The sequence below is a fragment of the Hetaerina americana genome, unplaced genomic scaffold (assembly GCF_022747635.1).
Source record: "Hetaerina americana unplaced genomic scaffold, ioHetAmer1.1.p SCAF_5, whole genome shotgun sequence".
Lineage (NCBI taxonomy): Eukaryota > Metazoa > Arthropoda > Insecta > Odonata > Calopterygidae > Hetaerina > Hetaerina americana.
The window spans coordinates 41,721,607-41,743,912 of record NW_027287095.1 but is presented as its reverse complement, the minus strand read 5'-3'; the positions used below and the strand labels follow the sequence as shown (position 1 = coordinate 41,743,912).

General features: G+C 39.6%; 1 protein-coding gene across 2 annotated transcripts in view; it reads right to left on the bottom strand.

The window, feature by feature from the left end:
• sli (slit guidance ligand) overlaps nucleotides 1-22,306 on the bottom strand; it is a 587,738-nt gene that overhangs the window by 249,901 nt on the left and 315,531 nt on the right. For both annotated transcript variants that reach the window (XM_071591752.1, XM_071591753.1), the window contains exons 5-7: nucleotides 17,118-17,189; nucleotides 16,754-16,825; nucleotides 14,787-15,106 (exon numbers count right to left, since the gene is read on the bottom strand). In XM_071591752.1, the coding sequence (XP_071447853.1) occupies nucleotides 14,787-15,106; nucleotides 16,754-16,825; nucleotides 17,118-17,189 (464 nt within the window). The remainder of the gene's footprint in view (nucleotides 1-14,786; nucleotides 15,107-16,753; nucleotides 16,826-17,117; nucleotides 17,190-22,306) is intronic.

The window sequence follows — 22,306 nt, the reverse complement described above, 5'->3', positions numbered from 1 at the left end:
AAATTACCACTAAATTTTAACAAGATGACATATTATCACATAATGTGAAATTGACTTCATTTACTTATACGGGATTTTAATTATTTGAAAGAAATGCCACGAGTTACCGAAGATGCAATCCTTGCGACTGGGTGAAGGGAATTCCTCACCTCATCTTTTGTATCCCTCAGTTTTTTATATCTCTGATCCGTTTTCTTCTCCCGTACTTCGGCCAGTGATTTGAACCACATTTTCTCTTTGAGTCGCTGAATATCGTAACCAAAATTTCAACGCGGGTAATCATGAATTAGGGTGTAGATGCTCAGCAAAAATTTTAAAGATGAACAGAAATATAAAAGCAACAATCGCCGAAAATTGTATATTGATGCTACCAGAATCATTGATCAAAATATTTTTACATATAAATAGCATATCTTTGTTATATATATATATATAATATATATTCAAACAACAGGGTAGGGGTATGTCCTTTCTCTGTACCGGTTATGGTTTCCCAGGAAGACCTGGTACCCGAAAAAATCACATAGCTTGGGTGGAGCTGCAGGTGCCCAGTGCCCAGAGTGCCCAGAGTGCCATGCCCGGGAAGCGAACCTGGGACCCTCCGGTCAGTAGACCAACGCTCTACCCCCTGGACCACCGCGACCCATATATGGGTCGCAACAAAACAGATTTTCTCTCTCTCTCTCTCTCTCTCTCTCTCTCTCTCTCTCTCTCTCTCTCTCTCTATATATATATATATATATATATATATATATATATATATATATATATATATATATATATATATATATATATATATATATATATATAGTGAAAATCTGTTTTATTTCTAGATCTTTACAAATGTGAACTTTACTGCAACAATATTACACCATATACTCCACTCATGCGTGGCCTTGCATAGGGAATTAGTCCCTATGGCTCACGTGTTCATTTTTGATAGAAATAATCGCATTTCGCAGAGATCCTCAACAAAATATTCACATACATGATTTCTCACTTTGCTACTTATACCAATGATTAAATGAATGATACTATCACGCTGGAAGTATCGCATAAACCATTGAAAACAACTTACATTACATAAAGGACAACAAGTTTTACTGAATAAATGCTATGCTCGGTATTCCGAAAGAAATATCAAAATTGAATATTTATTAAAAGTACAACTAAGCGACATTAAATATGAGATGTGTTACGCGATTTATGGGGAGCGAGGAAAGTTATATAAAACAATGGCAAAAATCAAGGCAGGACACGTCATGACATCTTAAGGGCTCAAACAAAGGGGATGAGGCCAGCAGTAGCATTTTTATCTCTACTTAGTGCTATTATAAACAATACAGTGGAAAAAGAAAAATACAGACCTCGATAAACGAAAGACATATTAACAATTTCATTTCATACAAAGCAATAAAGATTTTAGGAAATTAGGCAAAGGAAATGGCAGTAAAGATTTTCTTATGAAGGTATGAAAAAAAACTTGGGATTTCGAAGCGTGAAATTAGTGAAGGAGCCATTAACAGGATCACGAGAAAAGCTATCAAGGGCAAAAAAGCGGTAGATGCAATTCAACACGTGAAGGTGGTAATTAAGATTAAATATAAGTAATAATAAAAAGAAGTGGACAGCATGCTATAAACATGTTTCTTTCGGAAAAGCTCTTCGTTCACTACATTTTATTGGTAAAACTTTCCGAGGGAAACTAAAGACTCTTTGCAAAGGAAAAAGCTCGTTGTCATTAAAACTTCAACGCACATAAGGAACTTAGAAACCAATGTTACCTTCTGGGTGCTAATTGAAACTTTCAGATAAAACCATTTAATAAAACTACAAAAACCAATCCAAATTCACACCAAAGGAAAATATCTCATAGCTAAGAAATTAGCTCAAACAAAGAAGGGTCAAAAGCAAACAACACAGACATGCAATAAAAAATCAGGGAAATGCCTCGTGGATACAAGCATAGGGGTGTCAAAAAGAACGGGTTACACAAGAATTAAGTAGAAAGAAGCCAAAAAAAGGTGGTGCTACAGACAACTGATGAATATCTCACGCTAGGACCCGATGATTAAAAAGCGCGTTACTGAGAGCGAGTGAAAAATACGCCTATCGAACAAATTTTAATGCAATGAATACGAGTACATTTTGAGGTTCGATTGAATCGACGAAGAAAAAGCAAACGAGGAAAAATAAAATAGAAAGCTCAGAATGAGGAAATTCAATCTAATAATAGTAGCCTTAAAAGCGTAGGAGACACGAAGATATATGTATACTAAGTAAGCAAAATAAATATATGGACAAGCGATTGCTTTCCATGTCTGCGATTGCTAATTTTCAGCCATTGAATGTCTAGAATGCTTGCAAGGAAGGCTGCTAGATATGCATTGGCTATAACACGCTTTGCGCGGAAATCGTATGGGGAATTTTCTCAAGGACGGTAGGCGTTTGTGGACAGGGGATAGAGTTTGGCAGCAGATCATCCGAAATCCTTGGGGCTGAAAATTAAATTTATATCTCTTCCTCTTTCATGAGCGCAACCAACCCCTCAAAGATTTCTGTCTTTTGAGCTCGGTGTGAAGGGGCCATTGGATAAGAAATAACCGATCCATCTTGGAACCAATATCACCCAACAACCGCAGGTATTCTTCAGAGAGCACCTCGCTCAGTCCAAAAATGCCTTTGGCTTCGTTCCCTACCTGTCTCCTTCCCACTGTCTCCCCTCTATAAACCTCTCTATACGGCATTTTTCCGCCCTATTTACGGAATGACGGGGGAAAGGACGCGTTTCCTCCAAATTCCCCAAAAGCCATTCCGCCCTTTTCGGTGACGTGATAGGAGCAGTATTATCCGGCTCTATGAGAAGGGCGGAAGAGTGCTGGGCGTGGGGAACCATGGGTCGAGGAGCTTTAGCAGGTTGGAGAGGAAGTGGGGTGGGAGAGGTTATGGACGCGATGACGGACGAAACTAAGGGGGATACTCAGTATTTTCCAAATGGATTCGTCCATCTCCACTCCATCCGTTAAATCCCACCCCTCATCTCTGGCAGCATGCATATGCATGCGGACATGACCGAGTGCAAATGCGATCGTTTTGGGAGCGCGGGCTTGCGCTTCCGTCGTGAAACGTGAAATGTTTACAGACGACGACCCCGACATGCCCGCCACCTCCGACGATGTCCGTCCCCGACTGGCGCTGCCTTTTGCATTTAGAAACACCATTAATATTCTTCGAGTGCTCACGTGGATCCACATTGGATCCACTTCAACTTCCACTGGGAGATATCAACGAAAAACTCGGCAGAATGACAAGCAGAAATTAATTGGATCCAGACGTAGAAAAGTAAAAAAAAAACTTCTAGTGGCGATCTAAATTAGACAAAAATGACCGTTAGGCCATTTAACAGGTAAGTTGGGTCATATTTGTTTAGTTGTACAGAATTTGGGTGACTTTTACACACTTGAAAATAACATGTGGCCCATCAAGACCACCACAAACTTTGCTATGACTAATAATGAGCTACGAATAAAAAATTAAATATCGCTGTACCAGTAATTCCTGACACACCTGACCTATTTCACACAGGATCAAGTTTTTCTAACAGTTTGTTTTCGTGTAATTGTTCCGTTAGCCCCGCAAATTTATTTCTGTGATTTATGCTAGTAAGAAGCATAATATTTTTCAATTTTAATCAACGGCATTCTAAGACAATTTATCTAAAATAAAACATACGATGGGTACTGCCAAAAATTTTTGAAGGTAAGAAAGTACTAGTACTTACATATCTTTCAACAAAGACTTACCATAATACAAATTTTGTAGAGGACTATTGAATAAAATTGTCAACAATGATTATATAAGTTTCCAATGGCATTGAATTATATCAAAAACTTTCATCAGCTTGGAGGATGTTCCAGTTTTTAAAAATCGTGAGTATTTCGATTAAGATTAGTTTCAACATTGATTGCAAAAACCACCAGATGCCCCTCAAATGGGAGTTTTATTATAAAATATGTGAGATTTTTACGAGTGATAACATAAATCCAGTAAAGTGTTCTAGAGGATAACTGAGAACAGACAAAATGCCCAGGCAGGTATAATTCCAGGCCTCAGCACTCCTATTTGCGGTCTCGCGACTGAGCAATGGAAGAGATGAGATTCCACTCGAGCCATTAACTTTAAGAACTCCTAGTCCGCGCCTTCCACCATGGCGACCTTCGCAGAAACCCCGACAGAAAACCTGCGCCACACCCCTCGGGCTCCCTTCCCTCCACCCCGCTCTCCCCTTTATTTAATCTCGTCCCCTTACAAACGACTTCCTCTCCTTTACGAGTCAACTCCACCTAGTGTGCATTCACCGTCCTTCAGAGGACAAAAAGAAAGGGAACATGCATACGCATCGTTTACACGAGCGTACCTGCCCGCCTCCCCTTTGGTTCCTTCTTTCTCCCCCGCCCTCCACGGAGGATGCAGGAGTTCGTGTGCCTCCTCCTCAGAAGATCCCCCCTTCCACCCCCGTACAGGAGACCCCACACTACCCACCGCGACTCCCGACCACGTCACCCCATTGACCTTTCCCCCCTCGGAGGGGCGCATTGTCTTTCGACCCATATCAATCTCAATCGCTTGGGATGAGCACGCCCACGACTGCCACGCCCACTAAAACGCCGCCGCCGCCGCGCCTCCTCGCGGGCCCACTCACTCTCTCCCCTCGGCCACTTCCAACCGACCCAAACCTCTCCTCCTCTCCCTTACACCTCGGGACACGGAGAACTCTCCCCCGTTGGTCTATCCGCCTCACATACCGGCGAGAGCAAGCCATACGCCGCGTGGGCTCAGGAAACGACCGCGCTCATCGCGCGATATCTCATTGCGTCGTGAAATTGATGCTTTGCGATGTGAAACTTTGTCCACGTGATGTCAGTGACCTAACTAGTGGGCAAAGCATGGGACTACTGACTGGACTGCCCTAGGTACGAGTCCCAGTTGATGCGTTCCGAAATCTACATTTGATTTCTTGGATACGAACTCTTTCTGGGAAGCTGCAGCTTCGCCATGGAAGAGTGAAGAAATTGGGCCCTTTGCCCAGAATACGTGGATTGCACACAGATTACGTACTACCCAGGCCAATCTTACACCCGATTAGAGTGATGGATACATGTAACATTTTGGCTGCGCGAAGCGGTTCCAAATTCGGGTCTTAAAATAATACGAAGGTGAAGAGGATGCAGACCAACTTCGTTCATATCGATATTTACATATTCCAAATCACTATATTTCACGTGGAGACGATGGGGTTTCACACTGTCGAGATATTTTCAAATGCCAGAGAATATTTATCAAATACGACGTAACGTAAAACAAAGCGGAATTCCGCATCCAGAATGAAAATTGCTATGCGAGTTATGAATGTGATATTGGATATTTACATCACGATACGTGGATCGCTTGAGACATTCTACTTGAGATTATATTACCCGTCGAATTTCGAACATTAATCATTCTTATGTGCAGCACCTGAAAATTAATGAATTTTCTATGATTTCTAGATTGGTGTTCACAATACGCTACACCTTTCAGATCCAGTCCCATTTCACTACATGGACATATTTCAATTCCTTAAAAGACGAATATTGTCCTTGAATTAATGCGTATACATCACTGATGTGGCGTGATTTATTAAAACTGTTTTCAAAATCTACCTTTCCGTAATTTCAATATCCCACCATCTCTGTTACTTTACAAACATAAGACCCCACACTACCGAATCTGTTGGATTAAATAGCATTAAATCATCGCTTATAATTAAGCCAAAATATAAATTTTAAACATATATATTGAGTCTTAAATAGATAACTAAAATTAAGAAACACAGAGAAAATGGCTTACGTTTTAAATGAAACTTGGAATCTATTCAAACGGGATCTTTCTCTCTCAAGCTCGAGGAGTTTCTCGAATGAGTAATATTCGCGGTGTAGATCAGTCGATAACATACGAATATATTACAGTGCGCGCAGCCGTTAGTTCAAAGATTTTAATCTGCTCTTTTATGTGTATGGTCCTACATATGAGCAATTGATATATACGTCTTCCCGAGAAGCATATAATTATGTACATAACTGCATAATTGGCTTGTGTAAATGGGCCATAAATTCGTTCCTTTTTAATTTCAGACACTCTACTAATATTCAGCAAATACGTACGTCTACGCAAGTCAGAATGGACTCAGTATTCAATGAGTATTGCTAGCAAGTTCAACTGTTGGGATTAATAATATTTGCTAACGTAAGATTTTCAATAGAATCAACTTCCTCTTCATTTGAAATATTATTATTTTTTTTTTAAATTAACTGCCGTAAACTATTTTTTACAAATCATTCTTTAAGATCTTCAAAAATGTATTCATCAGTATCAAACCGGTAAAATAGTTTAAAGAAGCTGCGCGAGGCAAGAAATATGAGTACTTCGAAATAATTCATCATTTATCATAGAAAAGGGGACCATTCCATGGAATTATTTAACAGAAGATAAGACATCTTAAATTGTCCCATAAACTAAATGTTAAGGTTTAAGAGGTTTTTCTAAACGGTTAAAATGAAGAACTTATGAAGAGATGTTGGTGGCCGCCATTGGGAGACATCCGATTAAGGAAGTTTCCCTATATATTCCAGAATCTCTCCTCCAGCAGTCCAGTGGATGAACGAGGATGACCCCGTCTCATCGTCTCCCTCTTCCTCTAGACCTTACTACTTTCTCCACAGACACGCACAACCACACGCACCCGTTCCAGCTCCACCCAGCCCCGCCTCAGGGCCCCTTGGCCTATTCCACAAGCCAGCCGCCCAATCCCTCTCGCCACTCCTTCCGGTAGACTTGATGTCACCGACTCGTCGTCTAATACGCCTCCCTTTAACGTCTTCGCCTCCCCACTATTCCTTTCTCCGCCCACTCATCTTCCCTTTTATAGCTTCAGCCAGAGGCAAGTTTGCTTCCGAAACCCACTCCCACGCCCCCTCCTCCTCCCGTCCACGATTCTCTCACAGGTTCCGGGGTTCGGACTTCGGAAAACAACGTCAATGAAAGTGTGTGCAGCGAAGGGCAAGACAGCCGTACGGGTAATCGGGATTCGGCCGTAATATGAGGCAGAGTGATGGGGGACGGGAAAAGGGTCCCGTTTCCTGGGGACAAAAGGTCATATGCCTAGAAACCGACTGATTACAATTGGGCGAAATGTTCATATTTGACTATACTTTCTCGTGCAACGAATCGAAAACAGTCCATGACATTGAACAACGATCGCTGACAGCAATGAGGGAGGTAAGAAAACCATTGATTACAAATGTCGTTGGAAATATTTCTTAAGAGACCGAAATAAGAAATCAATTCGAGCGACTCGGTATTCCAATTTGCTCTTAATCAAATAAGATGAAAGTTGATTACATGTGATAATTGTCGCAGGAGAATTTTTTAATATTATAAGAATCCTTGCGATAAGAGGAAATATCCGGTAGAAGTCGGAAAACTATTATCACCGAACTAAAAATACCAGTGTATCCTTCCACTCAATTTTATTCGGTACAACTAGTTTCGACGCATCGGCGTGATCCTCAGGTACCGAATAAAATTGAGTGGAAGGATATATCGGTATTTTCACTTCAGTGATAATGGATTTCCACAAAGTTGAGCCTGAAGACATCGAATGGAAAAACTAATAGTTTAAATGATTATGCAACAAAAGCGAAAGGTATCTGCTTTGGCTTTTCCCTCTTGTTACAAAACTTTCAGCTATTTTGTTAGCTAACATTACATTGAGAATTTACATGGGCATTAAGTACATATTTTCTTAAGTGCTATGCTTGTTATGTTACTTTTATAAAAGTAATGACAAAGTATGACAGAAAGGTAAGAAAAAAAGGCAGTAAGGTGAGGCAAAAGGGTAAGACGGCTGTCAAGATATTAGCAGTGGCGGGTGGCCTCATTAAAGGTACAAATATACGGGAATATATCGAATAGAAATTTCTAACGGCGGTAGTATTCAAGTTCATCAACGCTTAACTCCCCCAAATTTCTTTCACGGACTGTATTTGTGTACACGGTACCAAGCACTCATCAATCAGCATGTTATAATAAAACCTGGTAATTAAAACGATTCGTGACTAACAAGGAGCTCTCCTGAGAAGTTTCCAAAAGCGTGCAAGGTAGAACCTGAATTTATGATTTGGAATTATGACTTAAAATTTTGGACTCATATCTTTTACTTAACCTAAATTATAATGATTGCCAGTCATTTATCTGAAAGCATGCACCTTGACATAAGCCATATATACCGGGGATGGATGGAGGGAAGGGGATGCAGAGGTGACTTATGAAAAGGAATGGTCATACTGAGACCACGCACAGTGCGAAGGGAAGGAGCCACCGAATCCCTCACCTCCGCTGACAAATGACAAGTAAGGGTGGTTTATTTGTCGTCTGTGGGAAAACGTGGTCATTCCAGAGGACACGCGCAAACCTCTTCCCTCCATCAAAGGAAAGTGGGAAGGGATGTCGCGTCGTAGGCTCGGAAGGTGGCGGAGAAGAGCGGCTGCGTTAAAACAGAAAGAGAGGAACGACGACGATGATGAGAAAAATAAAGGAAGAAATGGAATTGGAAGCGGCGGACAAACGAGCAAAATTATGGAAATGCGGCGAGGAAAAAAAGTGAGAGAGAATGAAAACTACACATAATGCTATCGGAAGGTATATGGAAAAATCAGCCGCGAGGAAGAGAACTCAAATTTGGAATGCGACGAGTAGAGAATATATCGGAATTACAAAATTGAAGGAAAAACAAAAATCTATCGCGAGTTAAGCACAAATAATACTTTCGACGAGATTACGAATTCATGATGTCATTTAAATTTTATCATAATTCCACAGCGATTAACTGATGCTTCAAACCGATTGGAATCTACCAACATTCAGCAATGAAGTCATAACAAAAGAAATTTCGAACGCCTAGAAGTTACCATCGGAGATAACTTCAGCGAAATTCATTAGATTTTAATGTCATTTACATTCAGCTGCTCAGGAAACCTCCCCATGGGAAAGCAAGCAGATGCAATAATAAACGTTTGAGAGAGGATGAAAGCCAAATGAAATGTAATGACATACTTTCAAAATTAACTTAAATCAGATAACTTACAACGATGCCTCCGCATTAGCTATAAGCTGAATGTCAAAGTTATTCGACATGGCCAAGATTTCAGGTTCAAGACCTGGTTACGGCTGACAGAGGTGTTTCCACCCATACTCATATATTTCCTCTTATTATTATTGCCGTGTACTTGATGAAGGATTAAATACAAGTCGGGACCCAATTTCGTCCGAATAAAGACGTTTATCCATATATCTATCTACTTTGCTGCAGTGTGACAATAACTACTCGTGTACTTTTTCATTCTCCGGACGTCTGATGAGATAAATTAAAATTTTAACGTGTAAGGAAAAAAGTGATTAGATATTGTTTTTTTAAATAAAAGGTGGTGTGAATAAAATCAAAAAAAGGAGTTAACCACATTTTCTTTAGGAATAAATGAGAAATCTATTGAAATTTGATTCAAAGAAAAGTAGACGAAAGATGTAGCCCGGCACAACTTAATAATATTAAAATAGTGGCAATAAGAACGTTACGAAATGTAGACAAGTATATAAATTATACATAAAAATTAGTATTAAATATAAAACTAGCCTCCTCAGCAACCTCATAAAACTTTGATTCAAAGAATGTACGTAAGAAATGATTGTCCAATATGATTGGGAAACAATACTACCATGTCCTTTTATGCCATTAAAAAGAAAGTGATTGAGAAAGAGGAAATTGAAAAGCTTTCGTGGATTTTCCACAAGGAAGAGGGAATGCAACTCACTCACTAAAAGTATGAGTGAACCAACTTTTCCGTGATTGTGTCTGTGTGTGTGTGTGTGAGAGAGAGAGAGAGAGAAAGAGAGAGAGAGAGAGAGAGAGAGAGAGAGAGAGAGAGAGAAAGAGAGAGAGAGAGAGAGAGTGAGAGAGAGAGAAAGAATGAGGGAAGGGTGGAAAGCTATGAGGGATGACAAAGGGTGAACGGACCCGCTGTGTTGGTGTGTGGAGAACGCGGAAATTCTGGGAAAGAAGACGGGGAAACTCATTCGACAACATAAGCAGAGGCAGCAGGTTTGTGTGGAAGAGAAATAAGCTGGACGAAAAAGGATTAGCCGAGTAATGAAAAGATGTAGATAATTGACGGTGCCCAAAGAGCACACTTTGACGTGAAGTTGTCCACAGTGCGGCGGGACTGACCCCATGGTTTTCGAACTGGATAGAGATACCAATTTCATTAACGAATATATACATTATATGATTCATGGATGAATTTTTAAGCCAAGAGTAAACAATACCCTGCAATTTTTTCTCTTAAGATCTTACTTTTTACTTTAATTTTAAAACTGAGATTTTAAATTGATTCATTCCATTTCTCTTCTAAATATGAACAAAATTTCTTTCCTTACGAAGTTGTACGTAAGATACCAAGTTAATATGATAATAATACTATAATACTAATAAAACACTAAAAATAAGCTATATAATTTAATGAAACAATATCTAAAGGTTTTCAAATCAGATGAAACCAGCATTTTGAATAAATTCATAGCCACAAGAAAGGTTTAAAATACACTTCCCAGTGAATGCGTGTGAAAACCTAATTCCTTTTTCACATGTTTTGATTAATTAATACAACACATAAATAAATTTCTTTTATCATACACATTATCACTGTCCGTCGATTTTGATACCACTAGAACGTTGGATCCCTTCAGGCTACATGAAAATTCGACTGAAAGAAGGATTAAAACGGGATCAATGGTGACCTAAGGCACCTTCAACAGAAAGCGAGAGATATGAGAGATGTATATCACTGAAGAAAATAGGAAGGGAACGGATAGGGGAGAGAGAGAGAGAGAGAGAGAGCCAAGAGACAGAGGAAAACGAAACTACTTGAAAAAATAAGCAGACCAATTTTGGAATTGGGATGAACGGTGCCGGAGGGTAGAAGTGGCGGCGAGGGAGGAAAAGAACGAAAGAGGAATGGAGAAGAAGAGAGAACCTCGGGGCAAAGAGAACGAGGAGGGATGGAGAGATAAAGGGATGTGGTGAGCTTCGGGGTCTTGGGGTACAGAAGAAAATAAAAGCTACCCCCAGTGCGCTCACAAATTAGCAATTACGGTCCCACAACTTTCACCTATCCAGCATATACGAAGGGTAGAAAAAATGCCGAATCGAAAAAATGCACCAACTGTAGCGTAGCGATGAGTTGGTTAGAATTATTTTGGCGTCGATACCATGCCAATACGCTTTTAAAGTAGTTATTGGGTCAAGCGAAATTTATTGAACGCTCTCATTTGGGAGAAGTATGCTGCAAATCACGCTATTGTCTCGCTATTAATATTAATTTAACCACCGATCTAGATCTGATTCCCAAATTAATACTTCCTCAGATTAAAAGAGAAGATATTGGAATTATTTCTAATGCTAAATATGGTTATCTAGCGAAACTGTAGATTTGATAAAAACAACTTTGAATGACACCTACCCTCAATTGTGACGGTAGGATTACACAATGCAAACGCTTTCAGAAGAGTGATGGACTATGAAAATGGAATTCTAGTAAACCATTAGCTTGATCAATATGAAACTCAAATTAAAAACAAACCACAGGCATTATGCAATGCTTTCAATTGTTTCTCCTCAGTTTTATTCGTAATACACCTCAGGTTGTCATATTAATACTGTCTATTACAAATCCACCTTCCAACTCAGGGCTCAGAGCTCCCTGCGAACTCCCTCAGTCTACTTGGAAAAGCTTAGCTATTGTTTCGATGCTATCTAAATACCCTCTCGGATGCTTATATACTTAACACTCGCACGTATATGAGAAGAGAGAGAGGAATCCTGGGTTAAGGACAAGGCATTTTACCACGACAATACGTTCACGCCTGCTAGAATAACACTTGGTGTTTTCAATGGAGAACCTCAGGGTTTCCCAGAAAGAAAATAATTACTCTCCATCAACTTACACTTGGCTGAAAAGCCTCCCATTCTATTCCCAATGTCATTTGGAATGCTTGAAACTGTTTTTGCACAAGAGAGAATATTTTTACAGCTATTTCTGCGTAGAAAAAACAATAGATGTTATTCAAAGAAGTATACGTTTACTTAGATATGCATCTCAATCGAAAAGATATAATTTTGATCAATATTTATGCATGATATATTACATTTAATATATATTACATGGTACGTATATTATAGTATTTATAATACAAGATAAACAAGATCCATCATCCAAAACTTCTTTCAATTCATTCCAATTAAATTTCAGCCACTTTGGGGCAGATCATTTTGCATTATTAAAATGATCAATGATAATATCAATATGGATTTACTATAACACAAAAGCAAACACATATGACCCTATAGCTTATAAAAGGTTATTTTTTCACTGGCCATTCGCAAATAATAATTACACAATCAAATACGGCTCAAGATGAAATCCCATTTAGACGGATTCTACCAAATATAAATAGAATGTTTCACGCTATCACGCTATATTTCCAAACAATATGGAAACTAGAAAAATGTCATCCAAAATACCAATACGGAGAACATTTCTGTACGAAAACTGTTCATTAGAAAATGAATCTAACAAAACGATTACTAAGCCACTTAAATAGTTTACCCAACATATTCGGCAATCTTTAACTTTAGTGATAAGAGATTTCACAATTTCTATACCCGTCAATGTTGAGAGTTCAGTATAGCATGCATAAACTCGAAAATAAACCTGGAACAAAGAAATAAACCTCCAACAGTGAGCCGCTTTGGAGATGGAGATCTTGCGGTCCAACGCGCAGCAATCGCCATATGCAACCAGCCCATCCCTTTCAAATCCCCTCCCGAGGAGTGGTGCGGGGGGCGCGGGAGGATAACGGTCCAAGACTCATGAGACCATTAATGCCGCCTCCTCCTGCCACGTTCTCATTCTCCTACCCACTCTCCCCCGGCGTCTCAATTTCTGCGGCATTACCTCTCACCAGTGTGCCCTACGCACCTTGCCTTTCAGAGAGAGAGATAGAGCATTTAACTCCCTATTTTACCTGTTGAATACGATTTACATTTCCACGGTACGTTGGACTTCTTCTCGAATTCCTCTCACTAACGAATGAATTAACCATTTTCTGTGTGTACTTAAGGGAACGCCGGATAGAGTTACGTTCGTGTGCGGAATTTGATGAAGGAGATATCTAATGTACCGCGAATGAGGCGCTTATGTTTGAAGGAAATATTTATCGCTGCTCTGAATTTTATTTAATTGCTGAAGTAAGCTTGAGACAAGTAAAATATAAAAAGATTTTTTCGTGAAATAAACATATTCTTGATTTACATATGCTAATGCTTCTCAGGATCACAAGATTAAAAAAATATATTAATTCCCTTAATATTTTGTGGGCAGGGATGCATATTTCAATGATAAAAACAACCTAAGAATCATGGACAGTGTAATGGATTTCTTTTTTCACTAGTTTTGCGTAAAAGAATTAACTCAAAAAAGTGTAATTATAATACAGAAATGTTTTAATACATCTGGTACATCGTATTATAGAGGGGAAAAATAAAAATGTTGATTAATACCTGATTAATTTTTATTATCGACGAAAAACAGCAGATTATTAATTATTATCATATATAATTCAATATATCATAATAATATCCATATAATTATTAATTATAATATTTTATTTATCATAAGACAGCAATCATTAAGCGTTATCTGAAGAAATTAAAAGAAAGCTGAATAAGACAGGTTGGAAAATTTAAGTGGAACTCGCTCGCCTCTAAGTTCTTAAAAAAAATTTATAACAAAATGCCGATGACGAGCTCGGTATAGTAAAAATATAAAAATGTCATATTATAATCACTGTAATCCGCAATTAAAGCTATTACTAGAAGACAACCTAAAATTAAGAAGTTGAATTGGACTACAGAAAAGGTGATGGAACTAATTAAAAGGAAACGCAGCACACAAACTTGAGGACAAAAGAAGATATATTTACGAGTATAAAAATAATAAAAACTATCCAAAAGGCAAGAAAATCCTGGGAGTGAAATATTTACGGCAATGCATAGCGTGGAAAAGTTTAAGCTTCCAAAGAAAGGAATTTCAATTGTAGCGCCAGGTTCAAAGCACCTCGGGACAAAAGTATGGCATTCCCACCGATGAGTACGAATTGAATAAAGATGAAAGCGCAGGAATGGAAATAATGTTTTGCATGTTAGAAGAGGTAAGAAGTAGTTAACAGAGAATTGATACTAGGCTATAAATGACACCTTTAAATAAGGGAAAAATTTGATGCCACAGTCTTGGGTGCTCAGTATCGACAAGGCTTCCACAAACTTATTAAAAAAGCTGGAAATAGGAAAAGTCAAGATGCAATTAAAATAATACGTGCCCTATACTGGACTGGAAAAATAGAGCTGGACTTCCAGAAGAATATGATTCCCTTTCCTTTCCAAAATTTTGGATATACGAGCAAGATTCACACAAATTTAAACCTGAGACGCGATGACCCGCACTGATTTTGCCCATCTCTTCTAGTCATAGACTTAGAAATTGAAAATATACATGTATTTTTCCAAGGTACACAAGAAATTGACAAATGACCGAGGAACCTGAGGAGCTAAGGATATAATGAACTCTTGCACTTACCGGAGCACTTCATCTCGGCCTCGTGCAGGTCAGCTATGGCATGACCGCGGAGGTGGTTGGGCGAGGCGCACCTTGGCGCCGACCAGGAAGAGCTTCCGAGAGGGGAGGAAGCGGAAGCAGGAGCGCCGATTGTGGTGAGAGCCGCTGCTGCGGGAGGTGGCCGGGACGCAGCCGCCGGGGACCTCCGTAGGAACCTCGGAAGCCAGGAGAGACGACAGTCGCAAGTGAAGCTGTTGTCACCTAACCGGAGAATTCGGAGCCTGTACATGTGCTCGAAGAGTTCGCGGCCCAGCCATGTCAGGTTGTTGTTATTCAAGGTCCTAATGATACCGGAAAAAAAGAGAAAATGTTTAAGTAAACTGTTATGTAGACGCTAATACAACGGATTTTTGAATGGTACACGGTACGTTACGAAAGTAAAGCCATTGAATTTCCCGCACCGCTCCTATTGGCTGGATTGGGATAGAACCACTTGGAGTAGGTAGGGGAAGGGAGGCTAAGCTTTACCGCGAAACCTAGTCTTAGTGGTCTTCAAGCTGTGGAAGCAGCAGGACGTCCGTTATTGTAAACCTCTGCCCGCAGACCGTGTCACGAAAAAAATGGAATCAACGAACGAGCAACATTACGCGATTAAGTCTGAACTAAACTGAAAAAATCTCTTGAGGAGACTAACAAAATGATTCGTGAGGCTTACGAGACTCTGCTCTGCCCTACTCACAAGTTTCGGGATGGTTAAAGGCCGTTAAGGAGGGCCAGGAAGAGGTTGGTTGAGCAAGGAAGGAATGAGCAAATCAAAAGTGAAAACAATGCTCATTGCCTTTTTCGACAGCAAAGGAGTGGTCCATAAAGAGTTTGTTCCTCAAGGACAGACAGTAAACGCCGCCTACTCCGTGGATGAGCTGGAGAGACTCCAAAAAAGGGTCATGAGGACGAGAAAAGACATTTCCGCTACCTGGCAACTTCATCACGACAACGCTCCTCACCACAACACGCTACGAGTCCGCGAGGTCCTGGCCAAGCACCAGGTGCCAATGCTGCCCCACCCCCCCTATAGTCTTAACGTCGCTCCAGAAGACTTCTTTTTATTCCCTAGGATTGAAGCAACTCTAAAAGGAACCCGTTTTTCGTCCATAGAAGAGATCCAATCAGCCGTGACGAATACCTTGCGAGAGGTCCCTGAAACACGCCTTCCAGGGCGCGCACTGGTCATGGCAGAATCTCACTGGAAAAATATGTAGAGGCCCAAGGACAGTACTTCGAAGAATTTAAAGTACTTGTTCAAATATGTTCAATAAATCAATTTTTTTAAATAATTGCACTACTTTTGGAACACTCTCTGTATTCCTTGCTTTCCTTCTTACTCCACGTTTTTAACCTATTGGTCGATTTCAAGTACGAGGAGAGAGGTCGCAAGGGAATAAGCTGAACTTTGCATGAAACACATTAAGGTAGGTATTTTTTCCCTGGGCTTTCGGTATATTTTTATTGAGATTCGATCAGAAAATCATATTAATTTTGACTGCTGGTGTCCAGAGTCATTGTCTAGATTTGGACCGGGGACCCTTCAATATGTGTCTAACCATTCCACCCATCAGACGTCAGCGTCATCTGACTTAATCATCAGTACAAGCACATATTATACACTATACGTCACCAGTATAGCATATACCTATCGTATAAAGCATACGTTAGTTATCATTGCCGGTTTCCCTAATAAAAGCAAAAATACTACAATATTTTATATGATTGCTTCTACATCATTTGGATTCCAGTATATCTACTACTCTTGAATTTAGCAATAAGTAATAGCAAAGCGTGAGCAATTAAATAATTTAATATTTCATAATTTCAAAAAGCACAGGTTTAGTAAAATATAATAAAAAATGCTTATGATTAAACTGGGAAAGGTAGAGGACTCTTGCCAAAATACGAGGAGTATGTGGGGAAAAGATAACTTATATACTTACAACACTTCCAAATCCTTCAAACCACGAACTGCTGCTTCATCGATGCAGGTCAACTGGTTGTTGTCGAGTTGGCTAAAACATAAATAAACTTTGGGTCAATAGGGGAGGATTTGTGCAATGCATCCAAATCAATTGTTTAACATGTTTTTTGGTATAAAAAAGTTCATTAAAACTGTTTATCAGTCTGATTAGAATGATATCAGGATACTATAATTTTTTTATTGAAGGGTACATATTTTACAGTTAAATATCATAGGAAAATTTAGATAATTACGTAATGAATTAACTGACAAATTTGAGAATTATTTCCACTGCTTTAATCTCAAACCAGTTGACTGTACACTAAGGACAGAGGCATACTCACAGGTTTTTCAGAGCTGACACGCCTCGTAAAGTTTTGCGAGCGATGACAACAAGTTCGTTGTGGCTCATGTCCCTGAAAAGAGAAAATAGAAATATTTAAAGATTCATCATCCGAGGAAACATTACCAATCATTATTTGTACGAAAAACAAGTACAAAATAAAATCCAGCTCATTCAGTAACAATAATAATGACTAAATAAATTTAAAAGAAGTTAATATACTTCAATTAGATTGTTACTGAAGGGTCAATGATTATTATTTATTTATGATGTAGGTACCGAGCTTTTATCAATATATATCCAAACTTGAAAACGAGAAAAGTTTGAATAAAACATAAATACCTCAGTTAATAAATTGCCAAAATATCATGTTTTGCAAGATATTCATGATTTTATGAGATATGTCTAAATATTAATCATTTAAAGTATTGAATGTTATCCAAGGTAAAAGATTCCGATTGTTTAAATTCAAAAAATATTTTTTTATGATTAATCACTCATTACCTATGATTGGCAGATTCGTAACCGTTTGTGGAAATCAATAGTCGTAATTCTAAAATGTTAACAATAAGACGGTGAGCATTGCTCATAGGTTAGGTCCTTCGGCTCGATATTTCGATTAAACTTTACCCGACTAACCTCTTTTCAACAGAAACATCGTATTATAAATGTACACGTAACTCTCACACAAGACAAACTAAAACCAAGACGTTAGGACGGCGATTAGGTGGAACGAATACAAATGGGTACCTATTGTAAAAAATAATGAAGGAAAGAGTATTTTCTTTTTTTATGTGTTTTAATTTTACCCACAATAATAAACGAGAATCATCGAAATGACAGACGCGAAAATTCTTTAGGTTGACCAGCAACACCGATTTAAATCCTCCAGGCGGTAACACTTTGATAAATTTTTTACAAGTAATTCATACTATATGTTTCTCCGAGGTATTGTGAACTGGAATGTGAATTAACGAACACGTTCCCGTAGTAAATCTAACTCCTTATCCTTTACTTATTCGCTATCTGTTCCTCTCCACTTATCACGGGTGCAAAATTTACTTTGTAAATGAACCAACTTCGCTGTAGGTTCGGAATCTGAGCTTAGGGTGGATGCCGCCCCCGCAACTACTCACCGTGGATCGAATTTACCGAGCCGATAATCACGGCGCTTGGGTGTTCGTGAACTATGGAAATATATTGCATTGGTCTCTGCCGTAATCCCATTCGTCGTGAAGCTTACACAACTTCTGGAAGCGCGAGTACAGAAATGGTTGGAAAGGATCCTAGTGAGAGGTAATCCATGAATATAAAAGTGCTAACTCACGCTGAAGCATATGCACCAAACTTATATTTCACTACGAATTATATATATAGAATAATAGGAAATTCCTCAGCCAGAGCCTAGATATCGTCTAGTATAGAACATGTACGATTACATTCGCATTTTTTTTCTTCATGAAAAATTTCAAGGTAACTATAAAAACACGAAAACTTTACCGTATCATTCCTTAAGACTTCATTAACGTCGTTGGGGCTTAAGGGAAGATACCATTGAAAATTAACTTACTTCATTGACTCATTTAATTTTTCCCTGCAGGCTGGCACTGATTAAACCCAGTTTTATAATCAACCCTTATGACTTAATGGACAGATAAACCTTAAATTAACTAAATTTGACAGCCATTTGACTCTCTGTAGACCGACTCTTCCATACTTGCTGCATGTGACATAATACTGTGGCTTCTTTGGCAGCCTCTGGTATAATATTGAGATATAAGTTTCACCACGTCACTCATTTTACGAACTTGCACTTGGGAATCATGATGGGTTTACCATACTCGCCATCCTTAACAACAGAGCTGTGCGAAAATATGGGCAATGCAAACTCCCGATAAACTGCATCACGCTCCCCTTGTCATAGGCCAGCCCACAGAGCCGCGCACGCTAACTACCTCCTTTACTGGCGTGGCGAAAAGATCCAACCAGACCGCTAACCCCTGAAGATTACAACCCGCTCATTACTAGTCTCCATGGCGACGACTCTTCACACGAAAGGAGTGGACGGCACGTAGTTCGGCGAAAGGGGATAGGGCCGGGGGGAGGGGTAGTGTTTCGAGGGCGTGAGTTGGGAAAGCGATGGGGTGTAATGTGTATAAGGAAGAAGGGAGGGGCTGGCGGGAGGGAGAGAAGGTTTGATGGGGATACGTGGGCAGAGGAGGATGTGAAGAGGATGGAGCGAGAGAGAGAGGAGGATTGGGAGGCTCGCAGGTCACTCTGAATAGGGGGCAGCACACGCTCCGCGGAGCAGATCCGGCGGCCCCTGCAGGAGACAAGGGGGTGTGGGGAGGAGTAGGTAAAGGGTAAAGGGATGACGGGGGAAGGGGGAGAGGAGAGAAAGGCGATGAAAGAGAGAAGAGTGAGTTTTGGTAGCGTTAGGCGATGGCAGAAAAGGGACACAGAGGAGGCGTAGTACGTAGTTGTGGGAGGGCTTCTCCGTGCGGCGGGGAACGGTCGAGGGAAGTTTTTAAAAACAGGGGCCACGGAAGGAGCGAGGAGGGAAGGGACGAGGCGGGCTGTGGATGTGAGTGTCGGGCGTGGGAGGGTGGGAGGTGGAGGGTCCCCTGGACGACACGCTTCAGAGACCCGATGAGGAACAAAAAGGTCAAACAGAGGAATCTGGAGCGAAAAGGCCGTCCAACCTGCCGGGCGACATTTCCGCGGTTTTAGAAATCGAGTGGCTTTTTGTCCAATCCCTTGATCCCACCTCCTCCCACACCCGACGACCCTCCCAAACACCCAGCACTACCCTTCTTTTCTCGCCAACGGCCTTTTTCCCTTTTCGCCTTTCCCCCTTTCCGTCTTTACCATTTTGTATTCACTGACACACGCCCCATTTCGTTTTTCATGCTTTGAAACTCTTGCTCCCATTGTTACTCGGTCTTTTATTTTCCAAATAGTACTTAACCAGTGGTAAACTCTAAAGGTAGAAGCCAACTATTTACGTCAATTTTGCTTTATTAGGGGCCATAAAATTAGACTCTGTTCGTGGGGATGATTTCCCTGCCGTAAAGCTAGGTATAATTAGTAAGATTTGGTGCTTAGATATATTTTTTCCCCAAAAGAAGTAATCTGAAAGAATTGCCCGCGTTTTGCACTCCTACAGACTTCACAGGCTGGAACATTTCCAAAATTAATTTAAAATACCTTAGCCTAAAACGCGCTTGGTACATATAGAGTATATTTGTTTCCGTTTCAGGAAATGCATTATTTTAATATCATGATTCGATAGTGCCCCGTGCAAATTCGTTTTCACTGATTAACTTCCAATTTTAAATTTCTGTCTGGGTCTTCGTCAACCTGTTAATATGACTTAATGAGGTATCATATTGGGTATAATTCCTGATTTATAATACGCAATATAAACTAAATTAAAGATATAGAATAGATTTTTTCGATTACTATGTAAAAAATCATTATTAGAAGTAAATATTTGCACGGGACTATATTTTCTAGGAATAAAATAATAATTTCAAGCGGATCCGTAGCAGAAATAATATAATTGCTAATGAATGGTTATGAATTTATTCAGTGCATAGAATGCACTGAATGATATAAATAACATAAATACATTCAAGCGAAAGGTATCTTTTTACTGCAAATCTGAATCTAAAAGATCAACAGTACTTCATACAACATATTTTTGGGAGTCAATGCTATAGAGACGACTTGTCTGCTCTCAATATAAGAAATGTATGCTGTATTGCCTGTCTTTCAAATGGCGAGTTAGATGTTGGCTTATTGCATAAGTTGCATTTACCCCTTGGTAAATGCAACTGAAATAAAGAGCTTTTATCGAAGGTCGCTGACGAGCAATACATTCCCGAGTCACGCATGTAGACCGGGCGAATTTTAACGCAACACGGCCTTACCTTGGCGAGTTGCAGTCTTATTTTCCGTAGAATATTTTCATTGCATTAGATGGTTCTCATGGTATAACGGCACGTACAGAAAAAATAAAGTAAGGATCAAAACGAGAAAAGCAATTAGCGCAAGCTTCCTGTGTTGGGATTAAATAACGAGCTGAATTGCAACACAAGAATGCGCTTTTACAGTAAGACAAAAAATTTCGACTTTTTAATGATTTAAAATACAGAAAACGTATGCATCAAGCAAAAATGAGTTATTTTAAAATGATAAAGGACAAACAATAATTATAAAGCCCCTTTGATTGCTCTGTTGTATGCAATTACGCGCATTTAAAAACTAGGAATACTCAAAGGACATACTGACACACCCCAAACGTAGAGGTAATGTTTTAGACTAATCAAAAATTCACTTGTAGACGGGTTAAAAAGAACACAAAGATTTAAATGAAAAAACAACCAAAAAACACAAATTTTCATGCACAAAAGTATATACAGGATCGAGTGTGGCGAAAAATAAAATAAGTGTTTCACATTTTCTCTGTTTTGGTGAAAAAATCATGAGAGACATTCGTGGGGCGGTTGTCACAGTAGGCACATTATCGCACTATAGACACGCAGAAAAAGGATTAAATATGCGGAGAATCTGCGCCAAGACCTTCTTTTTGTAAGAGTAGACGGGAATTCCGTAAGAATGGCATGAAATGGGAAGAGAAACGAAAACGGCGAGATGGGATTCGGTCTGAGAGGCATGTTTGAAATACCCCAAATTAGTCACATATATCTGAGGCCACGGTTGTGGCGTGTGGGACCGAACGCCGAGGACTTAACGAAAGGGCTTCCTAGGGCTCATTTAGCTATTCTCCTGCCTACGCGAAGCGCGCTACTACGATGCACATCCCGGTGAACAAAGAACGCAATTGTTTCGTTTCAAAAAGACCGACCTAAGAGTTGTCGTGCCAGTTCTACCAGAATTACCAAGAACGCGAGCATGTGGAAAGTATTTCTGAGCAAATTAAAACGCCAGGATGAGGTTTATATAGCTCGAAGACGGAGGTTTTGGAAAGCTTTGTCTCAGGGACACTCACCCGTTACACGAATCTTCAACGGCTAAGGTAAAAATTGTGACGGAGAAAACTTTGATCTGCTCCTATTGAATATTATGTCTAAAATTATATTGAAATAATGTTTTAAATATTCAAATATTGTAGTATTGTGCTTTATTATAGAGCATAGATGGAGATAGCTGCATTCGCAGGACGGC